Source organism: Eptatretus burgeri, chromosome 18 (genome assembly GCF_056783735.1).
Source record: "Eptatretus burgeri isolate ZD-2024b chromosome 18, Ebu_testis_v1, whole genome shotgun sequence".
In the NCBI taxonomy this organism is placed as follows: domain Eukaryota; kingdom Metazoa; phylum Chordata; class Myxini; order Myxiniformes; family Myxinidae; genus Eptatretus; species Eptatretus burgeri.
This window is the reverse complement of record NC_140978.1, coordinates 25,325,700-25,345,366: the sequence shown is the minus strand read 5'-3', so window position 1 is coordinate 25,345,366 and position 19,667 is coordinate 25,325,700. Positions and strand designations below refer to the sequence as shown.

General features: G+C 43.6%; 1 protein-coding gene across 1 annotated transcript in view; it reads left to right on the top strand.

Moving 5' to 3' along the window:
- The window catches only part of LOC147008755 (plexin-D1-like), a 237,618-nt gene that overhangs the window by 109,104 nt on the left and 108,847 nt on the right, over positions 1-19,667 (top strand). The window contains exons 10-11 of the mRNA XM_085864192.1: positions 8,744-8,854; positions 12,319-12,420. Coding sequence (XP_085720318.1) covers positions 8,744-8,854; positions 12,319-12,420 — 213 coding nt within the window. The remainder of the gene's footprint in view (positions 1-8,743; positions 8,855-12,318; positions 12,421-19,667) is intronic.

Genomic DNA, 19,667 nt, shown 5'->3' with positions numbered 1-19,667 from the left:
TATGTGGCTCAGGAGGTGGTCAAACAAGAGCATTAAGAGAAGTTTATCATTTCGTAATGGCACAAAAGGGGTATCTTAAAAAATATAAAGATTCAAATGTTTTGTTTTTCAATATTTTAGATGGGGATTATTGTGCAAAGAAAATTAAACTATTGAAGGAATTTGAGAATGAACAAATCTTTATAGGTTCAATGAGTGAGCTAAACAATATGCATCGGTTATTTGATAAAGAGTGTCCCGGGGCTTAGACATTTCAGATATTTCTTTAGAATCACCTTTAACAAATCTTTATCTTGTTGTATGGGTTATTTGAATAGAGAGCCCCGAGGTTAAAAGGGGAGACAAATAAATATACCTTGGGATAAAAAGGGGGTTTATTTTTAGGGAAAAAAAAGGGAATCGCTGAAAATCCTCCATTCATTTACATAGGGAAAAGTGAGCCAGAATCAGTATATTCACCCTACTAACGTGGGTCAGCGAGCCCGAGTGTGAATGGAGTGAATGTGGAATGCATGGTGTTAACAAATGATTGGGGGGAGGAGTGAATCTCACCCAAGGGAACCCGGGGCTAGTGTAATAAAAGTTAGTGGGTTAGTTAAATTAACCAATAGGATGTCGTTTGGTTGTTGGTGTTGAACGAAGGCACAAAACCTTTTGTAGGGTGCAGGAGACTATTGACCGGCTGGGAGCTTGGCTGGTGAAATATGCGTACTGAGTAGAGAGCAACCCCGGGCACCGAAGTAGTCGGCCAGAGTAGGCCATGGGTCCAAGCGACCGAGTTAGTGTAATGGGCACGGGTACCCACGGGAAAGGGACCCAGAGCGCCAAAATGCCACGTGGGCATCGACGGGGAAAATGTCAGGAAGGGAATTCCCCATGTTCATAAGGAGTAGGTAGGCTCGGAGACAGCCTCAGCGGCCCGGGGGTGCCGAAGATAGAGTTCGGCAGGTGGGCAGACCTGCCAGTGAAGCCACGCTGCCCAGCCACGAAATTGTGCAAGAGCACGGGAGAAAATTTGTGGGCCAGTCCCAAATTAATAACAAACACCAACACAGGCGACGGGAATCGTGGTTCCTTGAACCGATAGTTTCAAGAGACAGGCGTGCTGAAAAGCCCCGGGGATAGATTAACATTTAATAAATGCTACGATAGATAGGAAACGTGTACTCCTTCGTACCATCCATCCCTTCGCTGTTTGTAGGCCGTTGGACTTACCTTGGAAATTTCTGAAACCTGTGGGAGTTATTCTGAGGCTTCATTGGGCCTCCAGACATTCACTTCTCTTTCTCAATCCTTTCCAAAGGGATCTTAGGGATTGGGAGTATACAGTTTGGACAGGTTAGTCGAACAAAGACGATAAGGGGGTTAGGGACACACGTAATTATAAAAAGAAAAAAAGAAAAAACTTTTTTTTTTGTTACAAGCTAATGGGGGTGGGTATGGACAAGGACAGGCATAGGCAATAGGTTGGGGGGAGACCATAGGGTAGGACCGAGCCTGTCTTCGGACCGGCCAACGCCACCACACTCCCTCCACAACCTCACGAGATCACACCGAGGCCGGCCAGCTTCATGTGCTGACCTGTTGTTGCATCGCACCTTACCTAGTCTGCATTTGCCATGCCTTTCTTTTTCTGCCTTTGCCTTGACTCCATTTGCTATACCTCCCCATGCCTTTATTTGCATTGCCATATCACTCAACCTTCCCATGTGTGCTAGGACCATCTCTGTGAAAGTGTTGCAAGGACTTCCCCGCAGGCAGGAGCGTTACCGGGGACTGCATTGGGCAGCCCGGATATCTCCTTGTTGTATAAAGGCCAGTTCCAATGGACTGTGAAACGGCGTGTGGCCTGCTGTGTTAGGGTGAGTTGCCTCCAGCAGCCAGGAAAAATAATAAAAACCAACAAACAAAGGACCATTGAGTGCCCTGAAAACGCCTGGTCATCGGTTTCCTGCTGCTGCATTCATCCCCGAATGTTGCCTTTATTGTTCTCTCCTTAAGTCACAGGTCCTGGGCCATGGGTAATGTAAATATTAGAAATGAGTATAGTTCTGACCCACCTGTTGTTTGTTTAGTTCCGGCAATGCAGTTAAGTTGTCCGATTGAGTCTGTTAGTTTATTTACGCAACGCACTAGGTTATTTATTTTTGGGACATGTATTCAAAATGTCGCACTCAGGGATCCGTAGGTATAAATTTACTCGGGGAACCTACACCTGCATGCCACACGAATGTTGATGACTCGGGTCGAGTCGAGCAAAAGGGACGGGGGTAGTGTTACGGTTCTCGGAACCGTTTGCATACAACATCCAGTTGTCCTGAGTCAGTTATTCCATTAATATATGTGTAGTTAGGTCCCTACCTTTTGTCTAGTGGGACGACAAGGGAGTGTGTTGCGATGGGCTACTAGTTAGGTTATTAAATCATTTTCCCCTTTTATTTTATTCCCTCCTTTTACGATCCACGGTGCCTTCATCTCGCTTGCTACCCTCGTTTTGCTGGCCACAGTGTACCACCGTCTACCCAGCGAATCGTTTTCAGAGGCAAAATCCCGACGTTCGGCTGCACAAACGCTAAAGCTGCACCACCATCCACCTGCCAAAGGCCAGACATGCGCGGCGTGGGTGGACCATACCGGAGTCTGGCTGAAACCCAGCCCAGAAAGGCGGACCACATGAAGGGCCAGTCCAATTGGCATGCTCGGTTCGGACTATGACGTCAGGTTTCGGCAAGGCTCCTCCCCAACCTCCGGGTTCTAAAAAGCGCAGACCTCCGTGTCGTTGGTTGGTTGGGAAGAGAATTGCAAGTTGGTTGGAAGGAGAATTGAGAGAGGTTTTTGAGTATTGAAGAAGGAGTAAGGATAATTGAAGGAGAGAAGGAGTCATTGAGAGTGAGTGTTCCTGCCGCTTGTCTCCGCTGACACGACGTTGAACCGCCCCTTGCTTCTCGACCAAGCCTCCTGTCTGGTCCCGCTTTCTTTTCCTTATCTCCGACCTCGACGAACGGCCTCTTGCCTGGTCCTGCCTGCTGCTCATCTCCCGCCCCCCTTGGACTCCATTCTTCTCCACTCGAGCTCCTCCTGCAGACATTATCTCCACACGTATGGTTGTGGCCGAACAACTCAACCATTGTCGGGTGCCACACCACGGAGCATCCTTCCCCCGAAACGGTCAGGTACCGAGAAACTGTAACCTCAACTCCCTCCCTCCCTGGCTACAAAAGTCCCTTTCACAATTGGGTTTACTTTGTCTGAGTGTGTGTCTGAGAGTGTTGGCGCCTGCCCGTTAGGTAAGCCTGTATGAGATCTTTTATTGTTGTGATTGTTGCTTTATTAATCTCGCGTCAAGTCTGCACTGTGTCTGCTTTGTAAGTTGCTTGTAAAATTGCCACACCCCACACCTCTCTCATCTTTCCCTGCATTACACCCCCAATAAACCTTTGTTGTGCCACATGCTTTTCCTCGCTTATTGTAAATAAATAATTGTTGTAGAAATGTTCCGAGCTCGCCTTTGTCTTTTCTCTCATTGGTCCAGCATGGTTTGAGTCTAAGTTTAGCGGGGTCTTTATTCCCAACGGTCCGTTCCTTCTAGCCGGTACGTCTTTGGCAGTGTCGCTCGGCTGCATCCGATCCGTAAAGGTGATCCGATCCGGTAGAGTGATCCGGTTCAGACAAGGCATACCGAGGGCGTGGTTCCCCGCTGGTTAAACCGCGTGGTTAATTAGGTAACCCGATTCACCCTTAGGCAGGAGGACCCTAGGCCACACGGTTGACTTATTGGCATCCACGGTCGGTTAAGCGACCCGCCGCGTCACGGAATTATCCGTGAGCGATGGCCTACAATTCCGGGGAGTCTGGTGGGAATCGACTTCACCCACCTCGTGGTCTTCTCACCTGACCCCGCCGGCCCGCAACAATATATATTTTAAAATATTCTGGAGAGCATAAGACAAATCGTAATCTACTGCACATTTATTTATGGAAATCAAAGGGCTGTTTCGGGAAGGGATCATTGGGGACTAGTTTTTTTTTTAATTTACAATCCTTTGATTTTTTCATTTTATTTACAATCCTTTGATTCCAGCACAGTGAAAACTTAAACTTACTGGCTCAAGGATAGGTGCTCATAGTTGTAGTGACAAGAACAATTATATTTTAACCATTTGAACCCTGGTGGCTGGTTCACCAGCCACTATGTAAACCTTCATATTCCCGAGCGGCTGGTTTACCAGCAGCTATTCAAACCTCCATATATCTGAGCGGCCAGATTTTTCTCCAGGGATCCCAGAGGAGAGAGGAGCCAAAAGTCCAAGGAGCTCAGGGTTCAAAGGGTTAATATAATTGTTTACACTTCCACATTATTTAAAAAGCATTTAAAAGTGTACAGAAAGTAATGAGTACGTATATTTTTGGACAGAGAGTGCCAATCCTACAATGGAAGAACTTGTTTCAGCATGATTAATACAGAAGTTCTGTGTTGCCATATGATAGGATTTTCTGATAGGATAGGATTTAGAGTTCTAATATGCTACACCAACAATTTATGGCCATATAAGGTGATAGTAAAGCTCTGTGGATCACATGACTAGCGCAAAGCATTGGTGTTCTGTAACAGAACACAAATGCTTTGCACTAGTCATGTGATCCACAGAGCTTTACTATCACCTTATATGGCCATAAATTGTTGGTGTAGCATATTATAAACATTTCACAAGATGGGATTAATTCTTTTTACTGCTACATGTCCCCCCTTTTGTCCTATCAAGGACAGTTTGAATCATTTTTACCTGTTATCCACCATACCCCGTTCCTATAGAGTAGAAAAGAGGTCTTTCACTCAAGTTCACCCACATTAATTGGTGGTGAGTGTCTATAGGAGAAAGATACTGGGGGAAGCAATCCCAATAGCACCCCAGCCCATTTGATGAGTGTGTTTCCAACAATTCAGCCACCTGCTCCAAGGTCTGGTCGCCAGCAGCTGTCACGAGTTGCAAAAGCATGCCATCAATGGCCAGAAAGGCAAGCGGGCCACAATGTAGATAGAGCAGTACTCAATGGGAAACAGAGTCAACTCATTTTTTGAGTCACGGACAATTTAAAGGAGGTGGGTATGGAGTGGATTAGCAGGGGTACAAAATATCATGGTTTTCGATGGGGGAAGAGAAGAGATGGTGGTGAACAGTTGTTTTGAAGGCCTGGAGGGAAGAATGGGATTGAAGAGAGTGTGGGAGTTTATTATTCGTGATTTTGGTAGTTTTACAAGAAGGGGGTTGCTGGCGGACCTTGAGCGCCCTGCAGAAATATGGGGACGACGACATATCGCAGACAGATCAGGGGGGGGGGGGGGTGAGACCAGAGAGGAGACGGAAGAAGACAGAAAGACTACTGACCTGCCTACGGTGAGAGAGTGAGAGGAAAAAAGACAGCCTCACCACAGGAGATACCAATGAACCTAAATGCCTTGGTTTCCACAGCGTGAAGCCGAGAAAGGTGAGAGGCAGGAGCACGAGCCCAGAGGGGAGAGCAGTACTCCATCAGGCTGTGGACGAAAGCTTTGTATGTGGTGAGGACCTCAGGTGTGCCAAGGAAGCACTTTGCATGACAGAGGATGCCTAGTCGGCAACGGGCTTTTGAGGCCAGCTTGGAAATGTGGCTTTTCCAGGAAAGGTGAAAGATGGTGAAACCCAGAGGCTTGAATGAAAGGAATTCTTCAAGAGGATTGTTGGAAAGTCGATAGGTGGGGGAGGGGTTCCAGATGGTCCTTTTGGAGAGACATAGTGAGAGAGTGGGATTTGTGAGGGTTGAAAGACATGTTCCTCGTGTTGGACCAGCTTGTGATTTTTATCCAGATCTGCAGAGAGTGAAGGGGCTGCTGCTTGCCGATCTGAGGGATGACAGATGGTACGGCAGAGGGTGGAGTCACCAGCAGAGAGATAAAGAGTATTTTCCAGAGAGTCAGAGAAATCATTGATGAAAACCAGAAAAAGAACAGGGCCCAGAACACTGCCTTGAGGAATTCCAGTCTGGACAGGAAGAGGGGATGAGAGAACTCCATTAAAGGCCACATATTGGCTGTGACAGGAGAGAAAATCTACGATCCATGAGTGGAGATGTCCTTGGATACCACAGGAAGAGTTTGGTAAGCAGGGCAGGGTGCCAGACCATGTCGAAGGCACGCAATATGTCGAGGGAGATTGCTCTGATTTCATGTCTGGCATTGAGGATCTCCATCTATTGTTGAGAGAACAGAAGCAGCATACCTAGGGTAGAGTGACCTGATCTGAAACCAAATTGATAATTGGAAATCAGGTCATTGGAGAGGAGGAAGGATTTAATGTCTGAAGCGATGATGGATTCCATAATCTTGCTGATGATTGGGAGAAGGCTGATTGAACTGCAGTTGCAGGTATCTGTTTTTGCAACTTGTTATGCAGAGCGGTAATGTTTGCTGATTTCCAGGCAGATGACCTTAAGCAAATGAGAGTGTGAATAGAAAAGAGAGTGAGCAAGATCAAGAGCGGTCAGCAAGAGCAGCAGAGCAGGTTTTTATGATATGTGGGCTGATGCCATCTGGACTGGTTGCAGAATCTGAGTCATGGTTTGACAGAAAACTCTCCCTTGTCAGGAGAAAAGGACACAGAGTCCAGAAAACAGCTGGATGCGACTGGGTAACGTGGGTACAGAAAGTGATGGGTTTAGGACACAAGATTTAGAAGCAAACATGGAGTTTAGGCATTCAGCCTATTCATGTGCCGTGTCAGCTGTGCAGCCATTTGAGGTAAGGGAAGGGATGAAGGGGAACATACACCAGAAACAGACTTAACTAGATGCCACCATGATTTGGAGGAGGGAGACAGATTTGAGAGTTAAGACTTGAGATTAGAAAGATGTTGTTTTCTGGCTCTCCTGAGGGTAGACACACACTTGTTAGACACACACTTGTTACGATCTTTGTGGAAGGAACTGAGATTGCCTTCAGTTGGATTAGCCTTCATGAGGCGAAGGCAAGTTGTTTCAGGACAACTGCCTCGCCACAATCTTCAGTGTTCCTTGGGCGGGAGTAAAGGTAGGACAATTGAAGATGAGATGGGATAAATCTGTGCATGAGATAGAGAAAGTTTCTATGAAAGAATTCCCAGGATGAGTTGATGTTGGAGGAAATAGAGATGGGAGACTCGTCTAGAAGTTTGATGGCTGCTTGAAGTCCCTGCCAGTCAGCCTGAGTGAAATGCCAGACTCAACAGCGTTGAGGTGGTTCTCTCATAACAGCCAGAGGGATCTCTACTTCGATAAGCGATATCCAGAAGATTGACCATGTACCACCATATACAATAGAATGTCAAACACAAAACCATTTCATCAACACATAAAACATCCTACTGGTGAGATTCTAACCCACATTGTCACAATGCAACACAGTTTCACACTGAGCAGGCTCAATGGGGGGAAAAACATCGTTAACACATCATCATTTCTCTCTACAAATTTTCAAGTCTTTCAATGTCAACAGTTCCATCTACCGGGATGCTATGTGCACTCGTCTTTTAAAGATTCTGGTCCATATTTCTCAAAGATATATCATTCACATGTTCCCTTCTCGGATCATTCTAACTCAACGGTCTTTCTTGTTTATTTCCCATTCTTTCCAAGGATCTCAGATCCTTACAGAGCTAAACAGATGTCAGATCTTGCAGCGCTAAGTACCCAAACACTAGTTAACCCCCTAGGACCCTAAGATCCATTGCAATAGCATTAACCTAATGCAGCACTTTGCTTACACACTCCGACTGAGAATCAGCAGGCACCTTTTAGTTCCCACATTTCAATGAGTCAGTGGGGCTCCAAGCACCTCAAAACATTTGAATGCACGGATTTCCAAAACCCGATTTTCCTACCAATAAATGATTCAACACAATTTCCTCAGGATCATATCAACCAGTAGGTTCAGAGGCAAGGCACATGACTTGGTGAATGCAGAACACAAAAGGGACAGGGAAGGGGATCTCCAGAGTTCTCCTTACCTGCTCATTCAGTGGCTACTTGCATCAGTACCTCCTCAGCCTGTCGCATTTTTTTGTAAATACTTCATTGTAAATACTTTTTGTTCGTACAATTGCAGACACTTAAAAAGAAAATTGTGTTTTAGTCTCCCTCCCTCCTTTTATGTCTTGGTAGTGCTTTCTCTTTAAAATGCTGCACCATGTCTCCTGCCATTCTAACCATGGATTTGCAGAGATGAGGAAGCCGAGCAACATTAAACATGAAACTTATGTCTGCCTGAGCTTTCCTGTGCCCTGAACGCAAGCCTCGAAAGCCTTTCCAATAAAAACACTACTACTGCTGCTGTTGCTGCTGCTGCTACTACTACTACTGCTACTACTACTACCACTACTACCAATACTACCACTACTTTAAAAGCCACTAATTCTTGTTTTCTTGTGGGGTTGGCCGAGGAAAGTTTTCCCCTGAGTCTCGAACCTGCTGGCCAGGCCTGATGTTTGATTGAAGATGGCAGGAATGTTGAGTTCAGCCAAGGTACTGGTGATTCCTCCACTACTCTTCTCCAAAGACACCATAATGATCTTTCACATCCACCAACACTCAAACAGCCATTTCTGAGATGGGTTAAAACACTTCTGATGGACGGCACACACATTGATTGGACTAGTTGGCACGGCACACACATTGGACGGCACACACGGCTCTTCATGTGTCATTTTCTTATGTTTGCATTGTACGGATTCAGAATGAACACGTTCGCTGCCCTCGGATTGTGGGTCTGGCATCCAGCAATACAACCCCGAGTGGACAGGACCTCATCATCGACCTCCATGTTGAAAACCTTGGCCAAATCAAGGTAATCCTTGGACCATATTTCACAACTTGGTTGTAGATTTCTACGAAAGGCATGGTTGAGTTCAGTCATCAATCGGTGTTTTATGTTTCCCCATTTGCTTAATACAACAATTTACTGAATGGAACACTTTTTATTGAAACTTCTTTGCTTCTAAATGCTTCATAATACAACTTTGTTGGGGGATTGAAAATTCTCAAATGTCAGGTTCAATTCCCCTTTGTGGAAGAGATAGACATGTATCACGATGAAGCTTCACACATACCATGTGTGAAGCTTCATCGTGATAAATTAATAGTCTTGCAATCCAATCTGAATTGAATGTTTGTTGAAATGTAATATCAAAGGCCACGTCACAAGGTTTTAAAAACTTTTGTACATCAGATGCAACACCAAATATAACTGAGAGAACAAGCACTAAAACCATCCAAGGTGGACTCCATATAAGGCATTGATATTTTTTAATCACCCACTGGTTTGTGTGGGGTGGTGCTCCACACTAAATAAATTGTGGAACTATCGACCTCTTAGTTTAACTTCTTAGATAGGATTGAGTTATTTTGAGTCCTTAGGATTAGATTCTTCAACATTAAATCTGTTTATGTTTTAGATTTTTCTAACTTGTCCACAAATATGGATTTAGTACTGGTTAAGGATGCACTCTTGATTGTTATTGATACATTTTTATCAGGTTTAACAAGTCATTCTTTTCTAAGAAAAAATATATGGGTTTTAATTGTTTTGACCAATAAATATTTAAAGATTTTATTATCCCACCCCCCGGAGGGAGGGAGCGGGATATTGTAATTGTCCGGTTTGTTTGTCTGTTTGTTTGTCTGTTAGCAACTTTACGGCAAAGCGGCTTTAGCAAACACTATCAAATTTAATCCACAGTTGGGCAATGAACCTTGGACGACCCCATTAACTTTTGGGTCCAATTGGATCAAAGGTCAAGGTCAAGGTCACAAAAAGATCAAAATCGTTTTTTGCTCATAACTTCGTCAAAAATGATCTGATTTACTTCAAACTAAGCTTATAGTGAACCTTATTCTATTTGTCACTTATAATCCTACCCATTCCTATAGTGAAAAATGCATATTTGTGAAGATCGGTAGGGTCCGAAGTTTTGGGGGTCATGGTCTTCGGTCAAAATTACAAATTTTCCATTAAAACTAAAACATGGTTACGAAAATACAACTTTACGGGAAAACAGCTGGCTCAAACACTGTCAAATTGTATCCACAGGTGGGTAATGAACCTTGGATGACCCCATTAACTTTTGGGTCCAATTCGGTCAAAGGTCAAGGTCAGGTCACAAAAAGATCAAAATCGTTTTTCGCTCATCACTTCGTCAAAAATGGTTTTATTGACTTCAAACTAAGACTAAAATATTCCTTATTCTATTCCTTATAACCAACATTCAGGTTAAGGATGTATCAAATTTAAATTTGATCCCCAAAATAACTTTATGCCTTAAATGGGTGGGATTTGTTGTGCCTGGCACTACTTGTTAATTTTATTTTAGTCAACACTTTTGTATCTTTTGGTGGGAAAATATTTCAACAAATATAAGGCATTCCAATGGGAGGGAACTGTAGCCCCTATTAGCAGACATTTTCCTTGTTTATTTTGAGTTAGTGCAGAAGTTGATGAAAAAGAAGAAGTTAGGTTTAGCTAAAATGTCTTCTACATGTCGTTAAATTGATGATATTTGTGTGATTAATTATGTTTTTTGAGAGGCTGTCTTATAGGATTTATCTAGAAAGCCTACTAGTAGATAAGAGTCATAATGATGAGAGAGTAGTGGCATATTTGGATTTGTTAGTTAGAGTTGGAAATAATTATTTTCATACAAATGTGTCATAAAGTTGACTATTTTAATTTTCCTGTTGTATTGCATACCTTTCTGTCTAGTAATGTACCAGTTAAGATAGGCTACAATGTGTTTTCATCTGAGCTTATTAGATTTGCTAGAATTTGTTCTGTTCAGGATGATTTTGTGGTTCATTCGAAGATTTATTCAATGATGTTAGAGAGGGGTTATTGTGCTAATAATTTGATTCGGTCATGTGAGAAGGTTTTTAGACCTTATTGTAATCTCTTGTTTATGTTTGGTTGGTTTTCATGTAAACAGGTTCCCATTGAATTGGAAGTTGTGTGAAAGAATTTAAATCAATAAAGAAATAATAGGTTTTTTTTGTTATAAATTGTACACTGCTCCTTCGCAATAACATATCCAGGTGACGAATGACGTCATCGCCGGGCACCAAAGGGAGGGAGTACTCAATTTTTACTCCGTTTGTTTGTTTGTTCAGGAAATATCTCAGCCATCCTTTGAGCTAAAAAGCTGAAATTTGGGGACAAAAGTGAAGATGAGTATTTTTTTTAATTTTTGGGGGGCAAAAAGAGTAATTTTTTTATTTTTTTTATTAATTAATTAATTAATTGATTGATGAATTACTTAATTATTATCGATTTATTTATTACTTATTTATTTTCTTTCTCATCTGGGCATATCTCAGGCATCTTTTGAGCTTGGAAACTGATATTTGGACACAACAGTGAACTAGTGATTTGGCTCTAAAGGGTATTTTTGATGTATTGATGAATTAATTGATCAATTAATTATTCATTTTTTGATGAATTACTTAATTTTCAAAAAGTTACAGATTTGGATGAAACAGTGGTGCTTTTGGTATGCTCTTTGCCAATTGATTAAGAATTAATTATTTTACGATTAGTATATACTTATTTAAATTACACAATTAATCAATCAATTATTGTATGCAGCTCCTAATTCTGTCTCCATGTAATGCATGGCATGTCGCACGATGGAGGATATGTTATTTATTTATTTGGCATGGGGGCAGTGCACTTTGAATGTTCTTTCACTTGTTTTTGTTTTGTTGTTTAAAAAACGAATTTTTCATTTATTTAATTAACCGGAAGTGCGTCATGAGTGTTTACCAAAACAGGAATGTGTGTGTGTGTTTGTGTGTGTGTGTGTGTGTGTGTGTGTGTGTGTGTGTGTGTGTGTGTGTGTGTGTGTGTGTGTGTGTGTGTGTGTGTGTGTGTGTGTGTGTGTGTGTGTGTGTGCGTGTGTACGTGCACACTTGCAGTTTCTGATAGTTTATTGTCCTCAATCTCTCCTTTCTTTTTCTTTGTCTATGGAGGGGTGAATCTTGCAAATTGTTTTTGCAAGGTTCACCTGGCTCCACCTGGATGGGTTTGAGTATTGAGGAGTAGCAGCGGAAATCCACATCCTATCCAGATTCCTCCTGATGACTCCATTTTTGTCTATTTGGGTTCCTCCTGATACTCCAATGTTGCAGTTAGTCAATTATTTGATTACATTGTGATGCATTGGAATGAATTTTATTCCCTATTGCATTGTTGCAAACAACTGAGGATGAAACATGGGTCTGATATGATGTAACTGTAGTTAATCTCGAATTTACTCCTTTCAGGTTCCCACAAATAATTTTCCATTAAGCTGCAAGTTTGGTGAGGCCTTCACTGGAGAAGCTGTGAAGCTTAATGAAACTGCTGTGAGATGTTCAGCCAGCAATGTGAGTGTTCCCGACTTACATCATCTACTCATCATCATTCATCTTTGAAACCCATGAAAAGCTGATTTTTGTTTTTATCATGATGGCTATTTTAGCTAAAGATCTTATGGAAGAGCCAAAAATACTCGTATTTCGATTTTGGTGAGGATCCAAATGCAGATCTGGATACAAGAATTATTTAATTTTTAAGTGATTCTTCACCATTGAGAGATAGGGCCAAAAACGATATAGTACTGTATAGCAAGATACCCTTGCCAAAGGAGAGGGTATTGCATTTGGGTCCGTTTGTTTGTCTGCGTGTCTGTCTGTCTATTTGTTTGTCCGCACAGAACTTCCATGTTTTTCTCCTCAGCCGCTTGTCGGATTGAGATGAAATTTTCACCGTTGGTGTGACTACTAATGTAGAATGTTTTAATGACAATTATGACGTCATAGGTGACGTGGTGTGGCAGCCATATTGGAAAAATGGAAAAACTCAATTGTCATCATGCCAGTTGGCTCAGTGTGGGTACCTCTCGCACCTGTCATGGCACCTCAGCAAAAGCTTTCTGCGACTCATTGGGACTGACTCAATCGGTCAACTTCCCTACCGGAATCTCAACCAATGGTACTCCATCTCTTCTGGATCTGATTTTGACAAATTTCCCTGACAATATCTGCTGCTCTTCCTCCGCTCCAATCGGTTCTTCTGACCACGTCCTTGTCGAGGTGGACATCTCTCTGGCTGTTATCAGAGAACCACCTCACCGCCATCGAGTCTGCCATTTCACTCAAGCCGACTGGCAGGGTCTCCAAGCAGCCCTCAAACTTATAGACTGGTCTCCTATCGCTACTTTCTCCAACATCAACTCATCCTGGGAATTCTTTCAAAGAAACTTACTCTCCCTCATGCACAGATTTATCCCTCCTCGTCTTCAGTTGTCCTACCCTTCCTCCTGCCCTTGGTTCACTGAAGCTTGTGGTGAGGCAGTTGTTCTGAAACAACTTGCCTTTGCCTCATGGAAAGCAAACCCAACTGAGGGCAATCTCAGTTCCTTCCATAAAGCTCGGAACAAGTGTGTATCTACCCTCAGGAGAGCCAGAAAACAACATATTTCTCATCTCAAGACTGAACTCTCAAACCTCTCTCACTCCTCAAAATCCTGGTGGCATCAAATCAAATCTGTTTCTGGTGTATGTTCCCCCTCCATCCCCTCCCTTACCTCAAATGGCAGCACTGCTGATACCGCACGTGAAAAAGCTGAATGCCGAAACTCGGTGTTTGCAGCTAAATCTTATGTCCAAAACTGATCACTTTCTCTACCCACCTTACCCAGTCGCACAAAACTGTCGCTGGACTCTGTGTCCTTTTCTCCTGACAAGGTGGAGAGCTTTCTGTCAAACCTCGACTCAGATTCTGCAACCGGTCCAGATGGCATCAGCCCACGTGTCCTCAAAGCCTGCTCTTCTGCTCTTGCTCACCCTCTCTCTGTTCTATTCACCCTCTCATTTGCTCAAGGCCATCTGCCATCTGCTTGAAAATCAGCAAACATCACTGCCCTGCACAAAAAAGGTGCAAAAACAGATCCCTGCAACTACAGACCAATCAGCCTTCTCCCAATCATCAGCAAGGTTATGGAATCCACCATCGCTTCAGACATCAAATCCTTCCTCTTCTCCAATTGCTTGATTTCTGATCATCAATTGGGTTTCAGACCAGGTCACTCTACCCTGGATATGCTGCTTCTACTCTCCCAACAATGAATGGAAGCCCTCAATGCCAGACAGGAAATCCGAGCCGTATCCCTGGACATATTATGTGCTTTTGACACAGTCTGGCACCCTGCCCTGCTCACCAAACTCTCTTCCTATGGTATCCAAGGCCATCTCCACTCATGGCTCGCAGACTTCCTCTCCTGTCGCAGTCAACGTGTGGCCCTAAATGGAGTTCTTTCATCCCCCATTCCTGTCCAGGCTGGAGTTCCTCAAGGTAGCATTCTGGGCCCTGTTCTTTTTCTGGTTTTCATCAATGATCTCTCCGACTCTCTGGAAAATCCTCTATATCTCTTTGCTGATGACTCCACCCTCTGCCGTACCATCGGTCATCCCTCAGACCGGCAAACAGCAGCTTCTTCGCTCACTGCTGATCTGGATAAAATCACAAACTGGTCCAACACATGGAACATGTCTTTCAATCCAGACAAATCTCACACTCTCACTATGTCTCTTCGAAAGGACCATTTAGAAAACCCCCCATCCACTTTCTCAACAATCCTCTGGAAGAAGTCCTTTCTTTCAAGCTTCTGGGTCTCACTATCTGCCATGACCTTTCCTGGGAAAGCCACATTTCAAACCTCGCCTCCAAAGCCAGTCGCCGACTGGGAATCTTCCGTCGTGCAAAGTCCTTCCTCGGCCCACCTGAGCTCCTGATCACTTACAAAGCTTTTGTCCGCAGCCTGATGGAGTACTGCTCTCCCCTCTGGGCTGGTGGTCCTGCCTCCCACCTTTCTCGGCTTCACGCTGTAGAAACCAAGGCATTTCGGATCATTGGCATCTCCCACAATGAGGCTGAATCTTTGGGCCTCTCACTCAATCACCGCAGGTTGGTCGGTGGTCTTTCTGTCTTCTACCGTCTCCTCTCCAGCCTTGCCCCACCTGCTTTCTCTGCGATTGGTCCCCACCACATTTCCGCAGGGCGGTCAAGGTCCGCCAACAACCCACTTCTGGTAAAACTACCAAAATCACGAATCACTGCTTACCTTCACTCTTTCATTCCTCTTTTTCCCCGCCTTTGGAATAAACTCCCTCACTCTATTCATTCCCATTCTTCCCTCCAGGCCTTCAAAACAGCTGTTCACCACCACCTCTTATCATCCCCCATCCAAATCCTCGATCTTTTCTACCCCCGATAATCCACCCAAAACCCACCTCCTTCAAATTCCCTGCTTTCCTTCCTGAAAGTCCCTGTAATGTCCATCTTCTATTCCCCATGTTCCCCGTCCCATCCCTCTCCCTTCCACAGATCTCCTAATGTCTCTGTTCCCCACTGTTTTGTCCTTCCTACTCCCTCCCCTCCTGTCTCATGCCCCCCCCCCTTGATGTGCGTTGTGTGTTAGCTGTCATACGAGCCTCGACAAGGTATACAAAAAAAAATAAACTTTGGATCTCTATCTTTGAAACCGCACCAAGGAAAAAATTGAAGCTTCGCACATGGCAAGTACTCCTCATGGGGAATAAGTGATTTTTTATGATGTCATAGGTGCCCTCGTTATGATGTCATAATTGCATATGTAGAACGCCACATCTGATTCGTATGAAAAATTTTGAGGGTCATCTCAGGATAAAATGGTTCACAGAAAAGAAAAAATCATGACGTCATCGGTCACGTGGTTCGACAGCCATATTGTTTTTAAAAGAAAACCTTCAAAAATCTTCTCTGAAGTGGCTGAACAGATCGAGGCGAAACTTTACACGTATGACCGGCTGTCAATGAGGAAGAAAAAGTTCACACAAATGATATCATAGGTCACATGGTTTGGCAGCCATATTGGATTTACCCTAAAACCTATAAAAAAATTTCTTATCCAGAACGGCTGGACAAATTAAGGGGAAACTTCGCACAAGTGTTCCCCAAGTGATGGTTCGACAAGTGTTAAAGAATAATTGATAGGTCTCATGGTTTGGCAATCATATTGGATTGAAGAAAATATTAAATCATGTTTTCTCTCGAACCGCTTAATCAATCGATGTGAAACTTCGCAGTTATGATCTAGTAGAGATGGGGAATACATGTTTGAAATTTCACCACCACCTCTTATCTTCCCCCATCCAAATCCTCGATCTTTTCTACCCCCGATAATCCACCCAAGCCCACTTCCTTCAATTCTCCTGCTTTCCTTCCTGAAAGTCCCTGTAATGTCCATCTTCTCCTCGCCATGTTCCCCGTCCCATCCCCATCCCTCTCCCTTCCACAGTTCACCTGTGTCTGTTCCCCAATGTTTTGTCCCTTCCACTCCCGCCCCTCTTGTCTCATGCCTCCTTGCTGTGAGTTGTGTGTTAGCTCTCATACGAGCCTCGACCAAGGTATACAAAAAAAAAAAAAAAAAACCTGATCGGACACATGGTTTGGCAGCCATATTAGATTTGCCCTCAAACCTATAAAAAAATGCACCACTCAGAAGAATCCTGTCAAGGGTCGGAAATCTCTGAGTGCTCTTTTTACAGCGCGTGCGCTGTATACAATTGCACCGAGTTTGAAATGTCCCCGCTGGCGTCTACCACGTCTCCCATGTCTCCGGTGTCCCGGCGTCCCCCCCCCTCCCCCACGTGCCTGTGACAGCCAATAACCAACGGCCGTCCGGTAGATGTGACAGGTAACCAACGGCCGTCCGGTAGATGCAGTGCGTAACCTAGACCGAAATGGCGACAATTGATGGAAATACCCGAATATTTCAATGGAAATTTGTGAAACTAACGTGTTATATATGTGAAAACCATTGAATTTATTGCATGACGGAAAAAAAGCAAGAAACGCGGCCCTCTCATGTACGAACGAACGAAAGACGTCATTTCCGCCCACCATCGCATTTCGCGCCGAAAGACGTCATTTCCGCCCACCATCGCATTTCGCGCCGAAAGATGTCATTTCCGCCCACCATCGCATTTCGCGCCGAAAGACGTCATTTCCGCCCACCATCGCATTTCGCGCCGAAAGACGTCATTTCCGCCCACCATCGCATTTCGCGCCGAAAGACGTCATTTCCGCCCACCATCGCATTTCGCGCCGAAAGACGCCATTTCCGCCCACCATCGCATTTCGCGCCGAAAGACGTCATTTCCGCCCACCATCGCATTTCACGCTGAACGCTGAAAGCTAAGTTCTTATGCCATCATTCTTTTGTGGCCTCCTGCCATGCTGTATCGAACGATTTCATTCCTTCTGTTATATATAAAGGTGCTTATCACAATAAATGCAAGATTTTTACATTTCAAATATTAAGTATGCTTTTTAATTGTTTTTCAACTGAAAAAGCATAAATTGCATATTTTAACATTAGTGTACTGATTTGCTTCACCACACGCGCTGTATTGAAGGATTTCACTTGTTCTTGTTTACTTTTTTAGATTTGTTTGATATGTTCTCAGTATTGGCCCGATATGTTCTCGTGGATCACACATTGCGTAGTGGAGGTGTGCGCTCTACCGAGTGCCCTTCTAGGTTGTTGTTGTTTTTTAAAATCTAAATACCCTCTTTATTTAATACATCGATATAAATATAGATGTTTAACCAATAATATTCATTAAAACATTTACCTCGCTAAAATAATTATACGAGGAAATTTAACACAGATGGAGGCCATTCAGCCCATCATGCCTGCGCAAACACCACACGAATTTATATACACAATATCCAAGAAAGAAAATGCCAAAAAAAAAATGTTTTTAATTAAATTTTGTTGTTGTTGTTCGGTTTTTTTTTGTTTTTTTTCTTCCCCTCAGGGGAGGGGGTATGGGCTTGATTAAAAACACATCAACCACACACACACCCTTGACAAGACCCCCACCAACAGCACTCCGTACACATGCACACTCTCACCTATCAATGCTCAAGCTACCTAAAAGTCCTATCAACATCCCCATACCCCTCCATCTCCATAACTTCCAGGTACCTATCTAATTCTAATTTAAACTTATCTACTTTTTCTGCTGCCACTACCTTTCCAGAGAGGCCATTCCACGCATTAACTACTCTCTGAGTAAAAGTCCCCTGCCTTGCTACCATCTTACCTATCCTGTTCTTTACTCTCAGGCTATGGCCCCTGGTCCTATCATTGTCCACTCTGTTGAATAATTCATCTGCACTTATTTTATCTATACCTTTCATTATCTTAAACATCTCTATCATATCTCCTCTTAACCGCCTCCTTTCTAGTGAATAAAGCCCTGTCTCCTTCAGCCGCTCCTCATAGCTGAGTCTAGCTCGGCCCGAAATCAATCTAGTAGCCCTGTGCTGAACCCTCTTGATGGCATCTATGTCCTTCCGGAACTGTGGTGACCAGAACTGCACACAATATTATAAATGTGGCTTCACTAAATTCCTGTACATTGTTAACACCACCTCTTTTGATTTATAAATGATCCCCCTGTGAATACAACTGAAAACCCTATTTGCTTTACCTTCGCTGCCTGGCACTGTGCTGCCTGCTTACCTCCCATATCTTTTACCACCCCCAGATCCTTTTCCTGTGTGACGTGCTCCAAAACTACCCCTTGCATCATGTAATCTCTATTTTCGTTATTCTTTCCTATCCCCAACACCTTCCACTTGCTCAGGTGAAATTCCATCTGCCAATTTTTTGCCCAATCTAAGCAAGTATCAATACTTTCCTGAATTTGATCACCACTCCCTCTGCTATCCAACTTACGTCCAAGCTTTGTGTTATCTGCAAATTTGGAAAGCTTACTCTTTACCCCACTATCCAAATCGTTGATGTAAATAATGAATAGTAATGATCCGAGTACTGATTCCTGAAGTACCCCACTACTTACATCCTCCCAGCAAGACACCCTCCCACTCACAGCCACTCTTTGCTTCCTACCACTAAGCAAGTTTGCAATCCAATTAGCTACCTGACCAGCCACTCCACAAGCCCTCACTTTGGCTAACAACCTCCGATGTGATACCTTATCAAATGCCTTCTTAAAGTCGAGATATACTATGTCCACTGCCTTTCCATCATCCACCCAATCAGATACTACTTCATAGAACTCTAAAAGATTTGTGAGACAGGAACTACCTTTGGTAAACCCATGCTGACTACCTTTAATTAGTTTGTATTTGTTTAAATGGTTCCTCATCTTTTCCTTAATTAATGTCTCCAACACCTTCCCCACAACTGAAGTCAAACTAATAGGTTTTACAAATTAATTCATTGTTTCCTCCACCACCAAAGGTGAAGGAGGTGATGTTTTCACCCCTTTCTGTCTGTTTCTTGCAAAATAGAAGATTTTTCAAATGCATTGGTCAGTCGCTTTTGTTATTCTGTCTGTCTGGCTGTCTGTCTGGCTGTCTGTCTGTCTGTCTGTTTGTCTGTTTATCGCCTACAGGTCACAATTTTAAAGCGATCTTCACGAAACTTCACCACATGGTCGAGTTTGTCGGAAGGAAGAAGCCTATTGTTTTTGAGGTCAAAAGGTCAACAAAGGCCAAAGGTCAACAGCTAAGGTGGTATTTCTAAAATCCTCAATTTTCATCCCATTGACATGAA